General features: G+C 44.4%; 1 protein-coding gene and 1 long non-coding RNA gene across 21 annotated transcripts in view; one reads left to right on the top strand and one right to left on the bottom strand.

Moving 5' to 3' along the window:
- The window catches only part of LOC129468325 (protein FAM228B), a 127,519-nt gene that overhangs the window by 87,402 nt on the left and 23,424 nt on the right, over window positions 1-16,693 (top strand). For 10 of the 20 annotated variants that reach the window (XM_055253743.2, XM_055253744.2, XM_055253728.2 and 7 more), the window contains 3 exons: window positions 1,664-1,801; window positions 5,028-5,084; window positions 6,759-7,040. In XM_055253743.2, coding sequence (XP_055109718.2) covers window positions 1,664-1,801; window positions 5,028-5,084; window positions 6,759-6,900 — 337 coding nt within the window. In that variant the 3' untranslated portion in view covers window positions 6,901-7,040. Of the gene's footprint in view, window positions 1-1,663; window positions 1,802-2,774; window positions 2,953-5,027; window positions 5,085-6,758; window positions 7,041-12,049; window positions 12,157-12,433; window positions 12,555-12,590; window positions 12,718-12,846; window positions 12,954-15,500; window positions 15,570-16,693 lie in introns of those variants that run through there. The other 10 variants (XM_063623944.1, XM_055253732.2, XM_063623950.1 and 7 more) reach the window with 9 other exon arrangements.
- LOC134733606 (uncharacterized) lies at window positions 1,797-12,463 on the bottom strand. The gene is made up of 3 exons (XR_010117252.1): window positions 12,190-12,463; window positions 3,847-3,964; window positions 1,797-1,894 (listed from the first exon to the last, which is right to left on the bottom strand). It is a non-coding gene; the product is annotated as an uncharacterized lncRNA (long non-coding RNA).

Below are 16,693 nucleotides of genomic sequence, written 5' to 3'. Positions count from 1 at the left end.
TAAACATTAAATTATTATGTGACCCAGCAATTCCACTCCTAGGTTTCTACTCAGGAGTAATGAAAACATATCCACATAGAGGCTAGGATATGGATGTTCATAGCAGCATTATTCACAACAGCCAAAAAACTGGAAGCAACCCAAATGTCTATCAGCTGATGAATGGATAAACAAGATGTGGTATATCCATACAATGGAATATTACTTGGCAATTAAAAGGAAAAAAATACTGATACATGCTGCAACATAGACAAACTTCAAAACCATTGTACTCAGTGAAGGAAGCCATAACAAAAAGCTACATATAGTATGTTTTTTTATACAAAACGTTCAGAAAAGGCAAATCTGTAAAGAAAGAAGGTAGATAGTAGTTGCTTAGGGCTGGGGATGGGAGTGGAGAGTGACTTAATGAGCATGGAGCCTTGGGGTTGATGAAAATGTTCTAAAATAAGATTGTCATGGGGGTTGCACAACTCTGTAAATATACTAAAAACTATTGACTTGTACACTTAAAATGGGTGAATTTTATGTCATATAAATTATACCTTATTAAAATTGTTGATAATAATAATAAAAAACGAACCTAGCAAGGTGCAAGAAAAGTGAGCTTATATGACTTTCTAGGAGATCGGCTTACAATTCTCTGTTCCTAAAAAGTGCCCGAAGTAAGCTGCAGTAGTTTCCTTTTCCTGAACAGGCTCAGAATTTGTTGAATAAATACAGTGTAGCAGAAGTTGGAGGGCTTTTAGAGATGCTGGTATGACCAGCAGAGAGAACGACTAATTGTCTCCTGAGGACCTTAGTGTTGTACAGTAGAAACAGATGACAGCTGGGGAGGGCGTTGGCCAACATGAGCTTATTGTCCTTGAGGTGTGGTTTAACCATTTGCTGGGTTGTTTCTTGAATAGGAGCCACAACTGAGGGGAAAAAGGAAGTGTCCAAACTAAGCCCTATTCCCTTGGTAGTTGAAGGCCTTAAAAGATAGAATGATTGATTGAAAAGATAGAATTGAGAATCCCTCTTGCATATTAGGGTCCAAAGGAGTAAGTTCCTCTGCAATCCCTAATTGCCAGAGTCTCAAATAGACCTGTTTGGGTAAGATTTTAGGATAATCAGCATCTTAATTCAATTTAATTTTGATAAATGATATAAAAGGAGAGATTTTGTTCTCAAATACATCTAGCAGAGCGAGACCCACATGTGAAGGAGGATATTGCATTGCTGGAGTAGTGGGTTCCTATATTTTAGACTACAGGCTTAAGTCTAGGCTCACTCTAGAAGAAAGGGGAAGACTGGATTCTCTTCCATGAATAAGGGAAGCATCCCAATTCTGGCAGCAGGGGTGGAGAAGGAATATTTGTCCTTGGCAGAGTTAGACCTTCTCGGGGAGGGCAAACTGGACAACTCTGTGAGGGATCATTCACTCCAAAGGACCCAAAGCTGTTTGATTAAGCAGCACAGAGATTACAGATGAAACTATGACCAGAGCAAGGCAATACTATTTATCTGGCTTTATTTTCACACAAAAAAGGTAAATACATTTATTTTCATAAAAATACACAAATTCACATAGAACTCAACTTCAAATTTCAATAAAAATATTAAGTGCTACAGTTGAGTTGAGAGTTAAGAGAATCCCTTCCTTTCTGGTTCCTTCCTGCAGAAACAAAGGGTCATCCTTTCTAGAAAGAGAATCACTGTGTTATCAGGAGGGAAAGAATCCAAGTGCCAAAGAGGCCACCTCTGAAGGGTATTTTTCTTCCTTGAGCCTCAGCCAGGAACGGGAGGAAGACCAGGTTGGGTAAGAGCTGGGACTGTCCCATTTCATCATACATAAGGTGGCAATCGCTGATACCAAAATCTGAGCACCTGGGAACTTTCTTTGTATGGCAGGCTTCCAGGAAGAGAGGAGGCAGTGGAGAATAGGTTAGAAGCAGCTGAGGGGCAGGTGCCCTTTATTCAGAGGGAATGGAGAGGGCTGCCCTGGCCCCCTGGTGGAGCTACACGATGAGGGTGCCCCCGGTGGGTGGGCCACGCCATCCAGGATTTCCCCAGCCCCTCTCTCGTTCCGCCATCTCCACCCTGCCTCTACCATTTATCACTTAGCATAGCCAAGCCAGGCCCCACATTTTGTTAACCTTAAGGCAGTCAAGATAGGTAGAAACTTTTCAAAAGAACCAATACTAAATTCAAGTAGTAAAATTTAGGAAGTGAAAGCCCCCATATTGAGAGATTGCCAGCAGCAGAGAGGAGCACCCACGCTTCCTCACTCGGCACCCTGTGATTCCTGGATTGCATTAGGGCTGAGCGAGGGCTTGTTCTCTGTGGACCCTGGAGTAGGCCCTCTGACTGGTGGAAAGGATCCTGGGAGAAAACTCAGGAATAAGAAGGAAGAAAGTGAGACTTCAGACTGAAATTACTAGAAATGCTAGAAAGGAGGAAAATGAAACTGAGGAACCAGAAAAATGCCCAGACTAGTTAATTAAGACCTAGAGTAACCAGGAGATCCAGAGTTTCCTAAAAGAATGGGAATTTCTTGCATTTGAAGAGTTGAGAAGAAGAATAATGAATTATTTAGAGGCATTGCCCAGTGTCTCAAGCAGCGGGGCATAAAGAAGAGCTGGCACTGATGTCTCCAGCTGACAAGTTTGCAGGGCTCATACTGGACTCCTCATGACGCCAACTCAAGGCCAAGGAGCAACCCTGGCCCTATCCTTACAGAGAGGCCCTACGCAGTATTCTGGGATACAGATAAAAGGACAATGCCTTTTCAGGTCCTTTCTGTGCAGATATGATCGTCCCTCCAAATCCCAGTACCAGCCCGTCTGCTCTGAGGCTCTGCTGTCAGTCCCCTACGTGATCTCCAAGGATCCTCAGGTCCCAGATGGGAGCCCTCCACGGTCAGCTCCATGCCTGTCGTCTGCTGTTGTCCCTGCAGCCCCCAGCCCCTAGCAGCAGCTGTCAACCTCTTCTGACCCTGATCTGGATTCTGAACTTAAAGACATTTAGAACCTGGGTTCTTGATTCTGTCTGAATGACCATGGAAAAGCACAATTTTATACCCTGGTGCATGACTCCTTCCTCTCCCAGCATGTGCAATAAATGAAGAAAAAAGCCCCAACATTTAAAATGGAAAGTTTATAGCAATATTAGGTGTTGGGCCATGTGCAGTGGCTCATGCCTGTAATCCCAGCACTTTGGGAGGCCGAGGTGGGCAGAGCACCTGAAGTTGGGAGTTCCAGACCAGCCTGACCAACATGGAGAAACCCCGTCTCTACTAAAAACACAAAGTTAGCCAGGCGTGGTGGTGATGGGGGCCTGTAATCCCAGCTATCAGGAGGCTGAGGCAGGAGAATCGCTTGAACCCGGGAGGCGGAGGTTGCGGTGAGCTGAGATCACGCCATTGCACTCTAGCTTGGACAACAAGAGCGGAACTCCGTCTCAAAAAAAAATATAGATATAGATATAGATATAGATATAGATATAGATATAGATATAGATAGATAGATAGATATAGGTGTTTACAGAGCATAGATTTCCCATCCTAAGGTAATGATGGTTAAAGTTGGTGGCCATTTGACTGAGCTAGTCCAGCCTACCATTTCTGGGTCTAGGTGGAACTTCTCCCTCCAGTTCTCTTGTCCAGAGTCAGCCTCTTAGGAATGTATTCGAGAAGTCGTGGCCTTCCTCCCCACTCGCAGTTAGAAATCAGCATCTGAATGGGCTGTCTTCTGAGTATCCTTCAATCTTGCCATCTTCCTTTCTGACTGTCTCTCCATTTCCCCACTCCTATCTCTAAAGGACAGGGGTGCTACTTTTTTTACTCATTTATGAAAATTTAGTAACCTTTTCTTTTGTGTGTTTGGCTCCTTTTACTGCCATGTTTTGGTATCTTCCCATGTGCTTGCTTGCTTCCTCAAAATTTTAACAAGCACCAACTCTGAGCCAGGCAGTGTTTCAGGAGCTGGAGACACAGTGGGAAACAAAACAGAGATGGCTCTGATTTCCTGGAGCTTACATTTTGATGGGGAAATAGACAATAGTCAACCAAATAAACACATAACATCACGTGAGTTAGTAATAAGGAAAACAAAGCAGGTAGAGGGGGTGGGGTGGGATGGTGGGGGACGAATGAAGAGGACTGTTTTAGGTGGAGAAGTCAGAAGAGGCTTCTCCTCTGAGATGACGTTTGTGTAGCAGTCTGAGGAACCCAGGGAGTGAGGCGTGGAGAGATCTGGGGAAAGAGTGTTGCGCAGATGGATGGGCCCAGGCAAAAGCCTGAGATGGGAATGAGGCTGGTGTGTTCAGGAAACAGCTGGAAAAAGTGGGGAGGCTGAAGATAGTGAGTGCTGAGAGAGGGCGGGAGGTGAAGCTGGAGCAGAGGCAGAAGCCAGGCAGGTTGGGGTTACAGGCCGGGACAGGGAGTTAGAATAAAATTCAAAGTGTGAGGGGAAGCCGTTCGGAGGTTTGGAGTAGGGGGGAAATCATATCTAATCAGCATTGCACAAAGAAGAACATGGCTGCTGCATAAACAACTGCTGATGCTGGAGCGAGGCAGGGCCGTCAGGCAGTGAGGGTTCCAGGCCAGGTGAGAGCGAGGGCTCCAGGCTCCAGCGTGGGTGGAGAGGAGCTGGCAGAGCTCGTTTGTCAGCGTGGAAGTGGGTGAAAGCAAGAAATCAGTGCGGAGGGGCCTGGGTGGATTGTGGTCCTAGTCACTGACCTAGGGAGGTCTAGGGGGAAAGCAGGTTTGCAGGGAGAGAAGTGCAGAAGTGAGGAATAATCGTGTTTGGGGCTGATTTCATTGCAATCATTATAATACCGAAGGAGGATTTATAGGGTGTGATTTTAGAGCAACTGAACTCTTCCCCTCACTGTCCATTTAAACCTGTTCTGTTGGGGTTGGTTCTTCCCCTGCCCTGGGCATTCTCAGATAATAAACAGCCTCTGGTTATGAAGACAGTCTGTTCAGTAACTAACATGGTCAGTCTCGTATAACATAATGACCAACGCTTCAATCTTCATTTAAGGTCTCTCTCCCCCCGTTTGGGGCTGCTGAAGCTGGAGCTACAAGAAAGAAGAGGGAGGTAGATGTCTTCTCTCTTTCCCTTGTTATTCTCCTATTCCTTATCCCTGTTTCTTGCCACTGTGATTTCTGATATCTTCAGAGTCCACAGTCGGAGGAAGGAAAGAGAAGCAATGGGTGGGCAGGAAAGTTCTTACCTATTAGTTTTATGATGATCTATTTTAGGGTAAGGCATTCTCTGGGCTTGGCAGGGGTTTGAAGCTAGTGGTCTTTCTCATGGGGCACTTCCAAGTGATCTTCAGAGAAAATTCCTATTGCTTGGAATTTCTCACCGGATTTCTTTTCCAGCTGTTTGCTTAGGAGTGTCTCTGGCTCTAAGCATCTGATGGAACTGCCACTACTTCATTCTTCACTTAGGAACATAGCCTCTATCACCTAAAGAGATACTGAGACTAAAATTAGATCCATTTCAGTATCTTTGTAGATGCCCATCCTACTCCCAGGAGGAGATATACAGTAGGCAGGTGGAGGTACAGGTCTGCAGTTCAGGGGAGACTGGGGGTGGAGACAGGTTTTTGAGAGTCATCCTCATATAGATGCTATGTGAAATCATGCAATCACCTGGGGGTGAGTGTCAAAGAGAAGAAGGCCGAGGGCTAGGCCTGCAGAACGCCAAGATTTAGAGGTTGGGGCAAGGAGGCAGAGCTGGTGAAGGAACATGCATGGAGCGAGAGGCTGGTATGGAAGGAAGCAAAGCAGAAGTATGTGCTGCTGCAGAGGCCCAGTAGAGAAAGGGTTTCAGAAAAGAGGGCATGCCCAGCCATGTGGCAATGCTGCTGAGAGGGAGGTAAAACGAGGACTGGGGAGATATAGGTGTAACTGCTGATTTTCATCAGAGAGGTTAAGTGGAGCAGCTGAAATGAAAGCTGATTAGAGTGGGTTCAGGAGAGAATTGGGGTGAGGATGTGGAGACAGAATAAGCAATGCTTTTGTGGGGTTTTGCTATAAAGTGGCTGGAGAAGGTAAGGCAAGGGATGTTTTTATCAGCGATATTGATATTATAACATGTATGTTTCCTGATGGGAATGCTCCCACAGAGAGGGAGATTTGATGATACTGGAGAGAGAGGGGGCATAATAGAAGGGCAGAGTCCTTCCACAGGTGAGGAGGCAGCACCCTGGACTCAGGTGGACAGGACACTCTATCCATTGTATGAAGAGGGAAGGCCGAGTACATGGATGTAGGCCAAACTAGCTCAGTGGATTTTGCAAAGGAAGATTGTTTCCTTCTGTTTACTCATTTTCTCAATGAAGCGAGATCATCAGCTGATAGTGAGGCACAGAATAGAGATTTAGAGGTTTGAAGAGAAAAAGGAAGAAAGGAACCTAGTATTTTCTAAATCAGAACAATCCAAGTGGAAATTAGTACTCCAAACATGTTGACATCTGAAAGCTGAGACCACAGGGGTTCCCTCAAATCATGTCACACATCAGTGATCCGCCCCATCTATTTGACCATGTCCCTGAATCTCTCAGTGCTTCTGACTCCAGATAGTGCAAGGAAATGCTGAGGCAGGAGGCCTAGGTAGAGACCCTGCCTGAGAGATGAGTCACTTGGCTCTGGCAGGACAGGCTTCAGGGGGATCAGCTCAGCTTAGCTGGGGAATGCTTTCTGCTCTTATAAGCCCCTCATCCCCATACCACACTCAACTTTTCCCTTTTGTCACCTTCAAAAGGTTTCAGCAACCAAGGAGCACACACCCTGATCCTTGGTTGGTGAAAAGATACACAAAATCAGGCTGCTTCAGAGGAAGTCATCTGCTCGCAGGAATCAGGGTGAAGCCCAAGGAAGGCACTCAAGAATTGTCCTGTCTCTAAAAAAAAGCATCTGCAACAAACTTCCTTTAATTTTTGATTTCAGTGTCTGTGATAATTAAGAAATGGCAATACCATGTATTTTCCCCAGAAGTTAAGAAATACCGCTGAACGAACCAATAAAAATAATTACAGCTCCCTCACTAAGTGTCCACCTTTGTATATTTGGTTTGTTCCTCAATTAAGGTATGCTCCCTTTGGTCATGCACCCTTCATGGCCACGTCCACATATCCTCCCCAGGTTTTTCCAACATTCTTTAGAAAATTTAAAAATTCATTTGGAGTTGGCCAGGTGAGGTGGGTCATGCCTGTAATCCCAGCACTTTGGGGAGGCTGAGGCATGTTGCCCAGGCTGATCTTGAACTCCTGGGCTCAAGTGATCCATCCACTTCAGCCTCCATCTGAACACCTGACTTGAGGTGAGGAGTTCGAAACCAACCTGGCCAACATGGCAAAACCCTGTCTGCACTAAAAATACAAAAATTAGCCAGGTGTGATGGCACGTACCTGTAATCCCAGCTACTTGGGAGGCTGAGGCATGAGAATTGCTTGAACCCTGGAGGTGGAGGCTGTAGTGAGCTGAGATTGCACCACTGCACTCCAGCCTGGGTGACAGGGCAAGATTCCATCTCAAAAAAAAAAAAAATCATTTAGGGTATAATTACTCACTTGCTGATTCTAAACATTGCCCTCTGGCTCATGTTGAGTTTGAATCTTGGTCACAGGAAGACACAGTAGGACACAGAGCATAGAAGAGTGGAATTCTGTTTTCCTTAGGCAAAGGGACACCATGGTAACCTTTTTAAAAGACTTGGGGGAGTCTGACTTCTTCAGTTCTGTCTGTTCCCCACAATCATATAATTCCAAGATCCCCCCCCTTTCCTAGTCAATGCCCTAGATTTCGTATAAAAGACTGGCAGCAATGTTAATTCAACTGGAGTTGCAATTCAGCAACCTACAGGATCAATTTATGAACTTGAGGGCCACAGACAGAATAAAATTTATTAAAAATAGTGGCCCTATATTTTAATGCCCTGCACATTCTGGCATCTGAGCTTTATATTGTCTTGCTTTAAATTATCCATTTTTCTCTCATTCCATATTCCTCATCCTCTTTAAATTATTCTACCATGACAGTTATCTAGTCTCCCAATGTCTCACCCCCAATCAACATATGTTTCTAAGTGAAACTAGATTTTCTTTTTTTTTTTTTTTTGAAACAGGGTCTCATTCTGTTGCCCAGGCTGGAGTGCAGTGGCATGATCATGGCTCACTGTAGCCTGGACCTCCCAGGCTCAAGCAATTCTCCACCTTTCAGCCTCCCAAGTAGCTAGGACTGCAGGTGCACGCCATCATGCCTGGCTAATTTTTTGTAGAGATGAGGTCTCACCATGTTGCCCAGGCTGATCTTGAACTCCTGGACTCAAGCGATCCACCCACCTCAGCCTCCCAAAGTGCTGGGATTACAAGTGTGAGCCACTGCACCTGGCTGAAAACTAGATTTTTTAAACTTTATACTATGAACAATTTCAGAGAAGTATAGAAAAAATAATAATTGTATAATGAATCCTTATGTATCTGACATCCAGCTTCAATACTGATTACCTCATGGCCAGTCTTGCTTTGTGTATATGCATACCTACTTCTCAACCCTAACTGGATGACTTTGAAGCAAATCCCAGATATCGTATCACAAATATACTTGCTCATTCCACATGGTGAAGAGAAGACGCCTTTCCTTTCCCTGCCCTTTGACATGAATACCAATTCCAAATATCTCACATTTCCTCTGAAGCCTTGTACTATTTCTGTATTATTTGAGATCATTTGTATTGCAAGTAACAAGCTAACCAGAGCTAACATAAGCACAAATGGAATCCATTGGTCCCTGGTGGTCTAGTGGTTGGGATTAAAAAAAAAAATTCGTTGGAAGAGTGCCAAAGCATCTGACAGAAACCTGAGAAAAAACTGAATTCCACAGGAATGGCAGGAACCTTGATAGCACTGGCCCCTGAGCTGCAGGCATCTCAGACTCTTCTAGGCTGTTGTCATGAACGTGACTCACACACCTTTCCAAGTCTCTGGTTTGGTTAGAAGTCTATAATCCTAGAAGAAAGCCAGGAGAATCTGATCCTAGACTTGGGTCAGGTGTGCACTCCTTGACCAATTAGCCACAGAGAAGAACAGGGAGGCTCTGCCATCGAGTTCACCTCTGGCCAGGTGAAGTGGCTTACGCCTGTAATCCCAGCACTTTGGGAGGCCGAGGTGGGTGGATCACCTGAGGTTAAATGGAGTTTGAGACCAGCCTGACCAAAATGGCAAAAGCCCATCTCTACTAAAAATACACAAATTAGCTGGGCATGGTTGGGGGGCACCTGTAATCCCAGCTACTCAGAAAAGCTGAGGCAGGAGAATTGCTTGAACCCAGGAGTGGGAGGCTGCAGTAAGCCAAGATTGCGCCGCTGCACTCCAGCCTGGGCAATAGAGCAAGAGACTCCGTCTCAAAAAAAAAAAAAAAAAAAAAACTCTACGTCTGTGAGTGGAGTCAGGGATTTGCCAGAGATGGGACCATGCAGGCATCTCTAATCCACCATGTGGAGCAAGGAGGCCAGGAATCACTGAAGAAAGCTGAGCCTGAAAAGGTAGGCAGGGATCTTACAGGTCATGCTAAAGGGTTTGGAATTTATGGGGAGACCATGAAGGATTTTATAATACTCTAGTTTTTGGCATTTTTTCCCTTTTGTATTACCTCATCAGTCAAAACAGACTTCTAGAAATCACATCAGCATTAAAGGAATATTGTTACTTCACCTTGACTTTATATAGAAGGAGAAAAGTTTTGGTAAATCAGTTCTGTTCCATGAATCAGTCATTAATGCCTTCTCCATAGCCTTTCCTCCATTCAAGTAAGTTTAGAAGTTTCCAAAGTTTTCTTTATAAAAGGCAGCCTAAATCTATATCACTTTTAAAATAAAAATCTAGGTGCAAGTTTGTTCTTATGGTTAAGCTTAACATGTACACTTCACAAACACTGAGACTTTTGTTTTGTTTTCTGAGACAAGGTCTTGTTCTCTCTCCCAGCTGGAGTGGAGTGATACAAGCATGGCTCACTTCAGCCTCAACCTCCCGGACTCAAGCAATCCTCCTGCCTCAGCTTCCTGAGTAGCTGGGACTACAGGTGCCTGCCACCATGCCCAGCTAATTTTTAAACGTTTTGTAGAGATGAGGTCCCATTGTGTTGCCCAGGCTGGTCTTGAACAGCTGGCCTCAAGCGATCCTCCTACCTTGGCCTCCCAAAGTGCTGGGATTACATGCATGAGCCACTATGACTGGCCTAGACTTTTTGATTTAAAGAGACTTTTTGGATAGAAATGCTTTTCTCTGTTACAGTTATAAATGACTAAAAATACTAGCTATGCCAAAATAGCAACCAGAGGCCAACTGCAAAGCTTCAAAAGGCTTGATGCTCTCCTGGTAGACAAGTCTTCAGTCTCTTAAATGTTTTTTTTCGTATGTTGACATTGAAATTTCATTTTGTGTAGATGTCTGGATTATGTCTCATTCATTTATTTATTCATCATTCACTTAGTAAGTATTTAAGTGCCTGTTTTTCCCAGGTGCTCTGCTGGGTTCTGGGGATATAAGGATGAGCCAACATAGGCCCTCTGCCCTACAGTTAGTGGGAGAAACAGTAACAAAAGATTTTAATACTATGAGATTAACTAACTTAGTTGTGGTATGTAGAAAGAGACACAGAGCCTGCAGCAAGAGCCTAGGTGAAGACTCAGTGAAGCACTACCTGTTGAAAGGAGAATCTTTCAAATCCTTAACAGTTATTTTCACCATATAAAAAAGGCGACATTGCCAGGGAACATTAAGTAAAGAGACAAATGCTCAGGTAAGCTTTTAAATCATATGAGATTGAAATAAGTTGATTCAGTAAATCAAGGAAACTTTTATTTTCAAATGAAGTAAGGAAGAAGCTAGGTAGAAATTAAAAATCCTATTTTGTATCACCTTTTGCTTATACTTAATGTAGTTTAAGCCATCAGTGTATTATACTTTTCTGCGTATGTCTACTCAACAGGAATTTTCTGTTTGCCTGCTATTTGGGTCAGTCATAGATGGTCCTATGTTATGAGAAAGATGTAAAGATGAGATAGATTCAGCTCCTTTTCTCAAGAAGATTATACCATATAAGGAAGTAATTTGCTGGATGGTCTCTCAGTTAGCCTGGCTAGAATCTCTAAATCATGGTCTACACAGCAGTAACGAGGAACTTTGGCCCCTCAAGTGTCAATGAAGGCCAGCTGGGGCACCTGGATTCCTATCTCCACCTGGCAGTAATGAGGTGGTAACCTCATTAACCCTGTTAGATTGGTGTTGGAGAAAGCCAGCTAAAACCAAGTTTAAGATCCAGAGTCTCATAATATAAACTCAAAATGTTCAGACTTCAATAAAAAATAATCATACCAAGAGGCAGGAAGATCTTTAATTGAATGAATAGAGACCAACACTGAGATGACAAAGATGTTAGAATAAGCCCACAAAGACTTTTAAAGTTGCTGTGAGAAAAATGCTTCAATGAGCAAATATGGATACACTTGAAGCAAATGAAAAAATAAAAATGCTGAGCAAACAGGAGATATAAAGAAGAACCAGATGAAAATTGTAGAACTGAAAATTACAATAGCCAAAATAAAAAGCTCAGGAGATAAGCTCAACAGTAGAATAGAGAAGATGGAGGAAAGAATCAGTGAGCTGGAAGATAGAACAATAAAAATTACCCAATCTTAAAAAATGAGAAAATAGACTAGGGGTTGAGGGAAGAACAGAGGCTTAAGTGGCTGTGGGGGCTATAATAATATTCATGTCATCAGAATCCCATAAGGACGAGAGAAACAGGCAGGACTAAAAAACATACTTGAAGAAACATTGGCTGAAAACAGAGTAATCCTTGTAGTGGTGTCCTCATATACCTGATACAAGATAATATCCTGTATCTTGACTGTAGCTATGTCAAATCTTGGTTGCGATAATGTACCATACCTTAACTATTAACAATAATTCTAGAACTCATTAAATATGTAGTCAGAGTTTTCGTATTTTTCTGATTGGCCCAAATGTTTTAAAGTCCGTTTCTTCACATCAGAATCCAAACCAGGTCCACCTGTGGCACCTTCACCCTTCAGTGGGAGTAAGAAGCCGGACGCGTCACTTAAAACCATTCCTCTCACGTTGTCGCCCTTAATCTTACAGGTATATGGCAAATTCTCTTTCGTATTAATGTACATGCCTCGATAAAAGTCCAGAAGGGCGGCGGGGGCCTCAGCGGTTGAAGGCCCGCGTGCCCGCTGGGGCCGCGAGGGGAGGGCGCCCCCGGGACAGCCGTGGAGGGAAGGCGAGGGCCAGGCGCTGCCTTCATCACCGCGTTTCCGTTTGCTGTGAAATCAAATGGCGCCCTTCCCTTTCCTGGGACGTCGGTGTCGCCGTCCAGCTGGCGTCGGGGCAGCACCCCGGGACCTGGTGTGGCGCATGCGCCCCGACGCGCGGGTCCGCGGGCTCCTTTCTCCGTCGCCGCTCCAGGACGCGGCCGCGGGGGAGCCCCACCGGGACAGAGCCGCGGGGCCTGCGACTTCCCCCGGAGCTGGCCTGAGGTGGGGCTCGGGGAGGCCTAGGGGCCCGGGGGTCACGGAGCCCAAGGAGGGCTGTGGCAGGGCCAGGGCGGCGCGCCCCGGGGGAAGGGCCCGCTGTGGCCCGAGGACGACACGGGAGCGGGTAGCCGGGCCTGTTGAAGCGCCCAGGGCGCCGAGGATCCCGGTTTGTTGGGTGACTCGGCTCAGCTTTTAGAAAGGGGCCGAGCGGGATTCGAACACTCCCTGAGCCCACAGGCCTGGCTCTCAACGGTAGCCGTCTCCCTCAGCCTCAGTTTACCTTTTCATCCCTCAGGGATTCTCCTGTCCATGGCTACCACCAAAACTTCGAGTTATGATGAACATTTCAGGCCAGAAAAGTTAAGAGAATGGCCGGAGCCCGAGTCCGTCTCTTTAATGGAGGTGAGATAACGTGGCGTTTTGAGACGTCATTTTGGCGGTGGGACCCCTGGAGTTTGGGAACTGTTTATCTTAATCTCGCTTCTGTTCTCAGGATTGGGACAGTGCCTTTTTTAAAGCAGGCGTTGAAGGGGAATGCCCCGGGCTCAGATTTGGCCGAGAGTGTGGCCAAGAGTGTTTGCAGTCGCCAGCCTGGGGGCTGGTGCACCGACCGGGGTGGGCGGGCGGGTGAAGGCAGCAACCCCAGCTCCCCTGCAGGAGAAGCCAGGTCTGGGCTTGCCAGTCAATTCCGCATACTTCAGGGTCTGGTAATGATTTTCTCATAAAATTTAATTATTTTGTGTCATCCTATGATTTGCCTCGCTGTGAAAAACTCTTGGAAATTTCCTTTATTTTTCCCCTTTTGCCCTAGTGGCGGTTGGAGTAGTGAGATGCTTAATTTTTCTATGTGTGTGCACAGAAAGCTGTGGATTTCGAAAGTGCTGCTGCAAATCATGACCTTTTCCATAGGCAAAATCATAAAGAAGAGCCATCAAAGACAAAAACTGTTTAATTTCTTTTGTTTGTTTGTTTGTTTGTTTGTTTTTTGAGACGGAGTCTCGCTCTGTCGCCCAGGCTGGAGTGCAGTGGCGCAATCTCGGCTCACTGCAAGCTCCGCCTCCCGGGGTCACTCCATTCTCCTGCCTCAGCCTCTCCGAGTAGCTGGGACTACAGGCGCCCGCCACCACGCCCGGCTAATTTTTTGTATTTTTAGTAGAGACGGGGTTTCACCGTGGTCTCGATCTCCTGACCTCGTGATTCGCCCGCCTCGGCCTCCCAAAGTGCTGGGATTACAAGCGTGAGCCACTGCGCCCGGCCTGTTTAATTTCTTTAAACAAAAAAAGATTATTTCAGAATTTGAGTCAAGAATGTACATAACATTTGTGAACAATCTTACTAGGATGTTCTTTAAAAGGTGACTTCCCAAGATGCTTGTCAATATGTTTCTCCTTCTCCAAATAAATAAATAGATTGATTCTAAATTTATATTGTAGTGTCAGGATACATGTTTAATTGTTTTACATACTTTTTCAGTTGCCATATTCATTTTAAAATTAAAAAAAATATTTTAGAGACAGGTTCTTGCTCTGTAGCCTAGGCTGGGGTGCAGTGGCCCAATCATAGCTCTCTGTAACCTCAAACTCCTGGGCTCAAGTAATTCTCCTGCCTGGGCCTTCAAAGCACTAGGATTACAGGCGTGAGCCACCCTGCCTGGCCTGTCTTCTTAAAATAAGTCTGAGAAGGCTTTAAAGCAAGATCCTGTTCCTATTACAAAGAGACCTTTATTTTAGGGAAGACCTGGGTAGCTGTTTGAATATCATTTTAGATCTCATGTGAAGCTATTAAATATGTGGGTAAAAAGAACAACTTTCCTTTTTGAGATTTCTCTTATTCACAGATTTGGTATTTGAGTTTGGGGTTTTGTTGTGATGCATTCACTGTGGCAGAATAGAAAGAAGAATCAGAAATTGAGTAACAGTTCTAAGAACCTATATCATTTTTCATCAGCAATAATTTTTAATGTAACAGTTACTCTCTTCCAGATACTGGATTTTCATTGCCTTTTCATTTGTTCACACTTAGTCCTATAAGAATAAAAGCTAGAGATTAGTTCATAGTGATCCAGCTGAAAAAGCCCTAAAGTGGGGATTAAAATGCATCAGCTTTACCCAAACTCATAATGGAAATAGCAAGTCCCTAGATGTGGACGATGTTGTTTGGAGGCCATGAGCTCCCACTAATTAGCTCTGAGATTCTGGACTAGTTGAACTAAAGGGAACTTTCTGTGGTTTTTGACTTATGAAGAGATCTGGCAAAAGGCGGGAAACTTCAAGGGCCCTTTAAGACACACCTACTAGCTGGGTGGAGTGGCTCACGCCTATAATCTCAGTACTTTGGGAGGCCAAGGTGGGTGGATCACTTGAGGTCAGGAGCAGCCTGGCCAACATGGTGAAACTCTGTCTCTACTAAAAACACAAAAATTAGCCAGGTGTGGTGTCATGTGCCTGTAATCCCAACTACTTGGGAGGCTGAGGCAGGAGAATCACTTGAACCCGGAGGGCGGAGGTTACAGTGAGTCAAGATTGTACTACTGCCCTCCAGCCTGGGTGACAGCCAGACTTTGTCTCAAAAAGCAAGCAAACAAAAAACACCTACTGAATGCCTGAAAAGAGGATTCATTTTATAGAGGATTCCTTTGGTAAACTTTTTAGTGCTTTAAAACATAATTTAATAATATGCTATCAGGGATTATTTTTTAAATAGTCTGGGTTGGGGGGAGCTGAAAAATAAGTAGGGATTTATTAGATGAAATAAGATTGACTTGGAATTAATCACTCGAGCCTGGTTGACGAGTTCATAGACAATGGGTTTAGAAATTTTCCATATTTTTATGTTACCAAATAAGCCTCAAGATTTACACTAAAACTACTGGGTAAAGTACACAGAGTTTTGTCATTGTAGTTTGTTTCTTCAGGATTCACATCCTAATACCCAATTCTGAAATTTTAGGTATTAGCTAGAGAAGACATTGATGAAGCAGTACGTGCAATATTATTTAGAGAAAATTCTGTTGTGAAGGTAAGAGTTGGCTCCACACTGCATTCTAAGTATGTTCTAGGGGAGCAAGAGTGTGCAGAATAACATGGCCAAGAGTTTATGTCACCATGATCCAAGATACTCATTTTGCAGGGGGAATGAGGATCCTTTAATTTACTTGTTTGCACTGCATGGATCTGAGGTCATGCCCCCTTCTTGCAGGATCACTAAAAGGTCCCTAATCCACTTGGATCTGTCCTGAAGGGATCTGAGAAATTGTTCTAATTGCTCCTTCTCTTCATCCTGGTACCGAATAGAAATTCTTTCCTACTCACACTTGCCTCTTTCTCATATGTTCCCACATAGCAGTAAAACCACTAGAAACAAAATAAGCTTTTAAGGGTTATGGCCAATCAGTAACTGATAGTCACTACGAAATTAGCTTAAGGGGCATTTAATTTCAATGAGAGAGACAGAGTTATAATAATACTTTGGGAGGCTGAAGCAAGAGTATTGCTTGAAACCAGGAGTTTGAGAGTTTGAGACCAGCCTGGGCAACATAGTGAGGCCTTGTCACTGCAAAACAGTTTAAAAATTAGCCAGACATAGTGGCACGCACCTGTAGTCCCAGCTACTCAGGAGGCTGAGGCAGGAGGATCGCTTGAGCTCAGGAGGTTGGGGCTGTAGTGAATTGTGATCATGCCACTATACTCCAGCCTGGGCGACAGAGTGAGATGCTGTCTTTTAAACAAAAAATAAAACTTTGACATTTGAATTGTGATTTACAATGTATAAAGAAAGTGCACATAAATTCCCATTTAAGCATCCAAAGAGGTAGATGAGATTACCTCTCTTTCACAGGCCAGAGAGAGGTGTCAAAGTCTAGTGCACTTTCTGCTCTAACAATTTTGTCCCAGACTTTCCTGATGGTGAAGGCTAGACACAGAATGGGTGACCAGGGAATGCTTGGAAATCCTGAAAAAGAAACGAGTTTCGTGAGTCAGGAATAGCTTAATCTGATTCATGAGTTAGATGTGGTTTAATCTGAAGGCACAGTTGTGGTTTAGAAGTTTATATGAGTTCTTCTGCTCTGTGTTCCCAGCTTCTCTTAACTACACTTTATTCTGTGCTTCAGTTATCTTATACTGGGACTTTGCAACCTGAAT

This window comes from Symphalangus syndactylus, chromosome 18, assembly GCF_028878055.3.
Source record: "Symphalangus syndactylus isolate Jambi chromosome 18, NHGRI_mSymSyn1-v2.1_pri, whole genome shotgun sequence".
NCBI lineage: Eukaryota > Metazoa > Chordata > Mammalia > Primates > Hylobatidae > Symphalangus > Symphalangus syndactylus.
The sequence above is the reverse complement of the archived record's forward strand: the minus strand, read 5'-3'. Positions and strand labels throughout refer to the sequence as shown.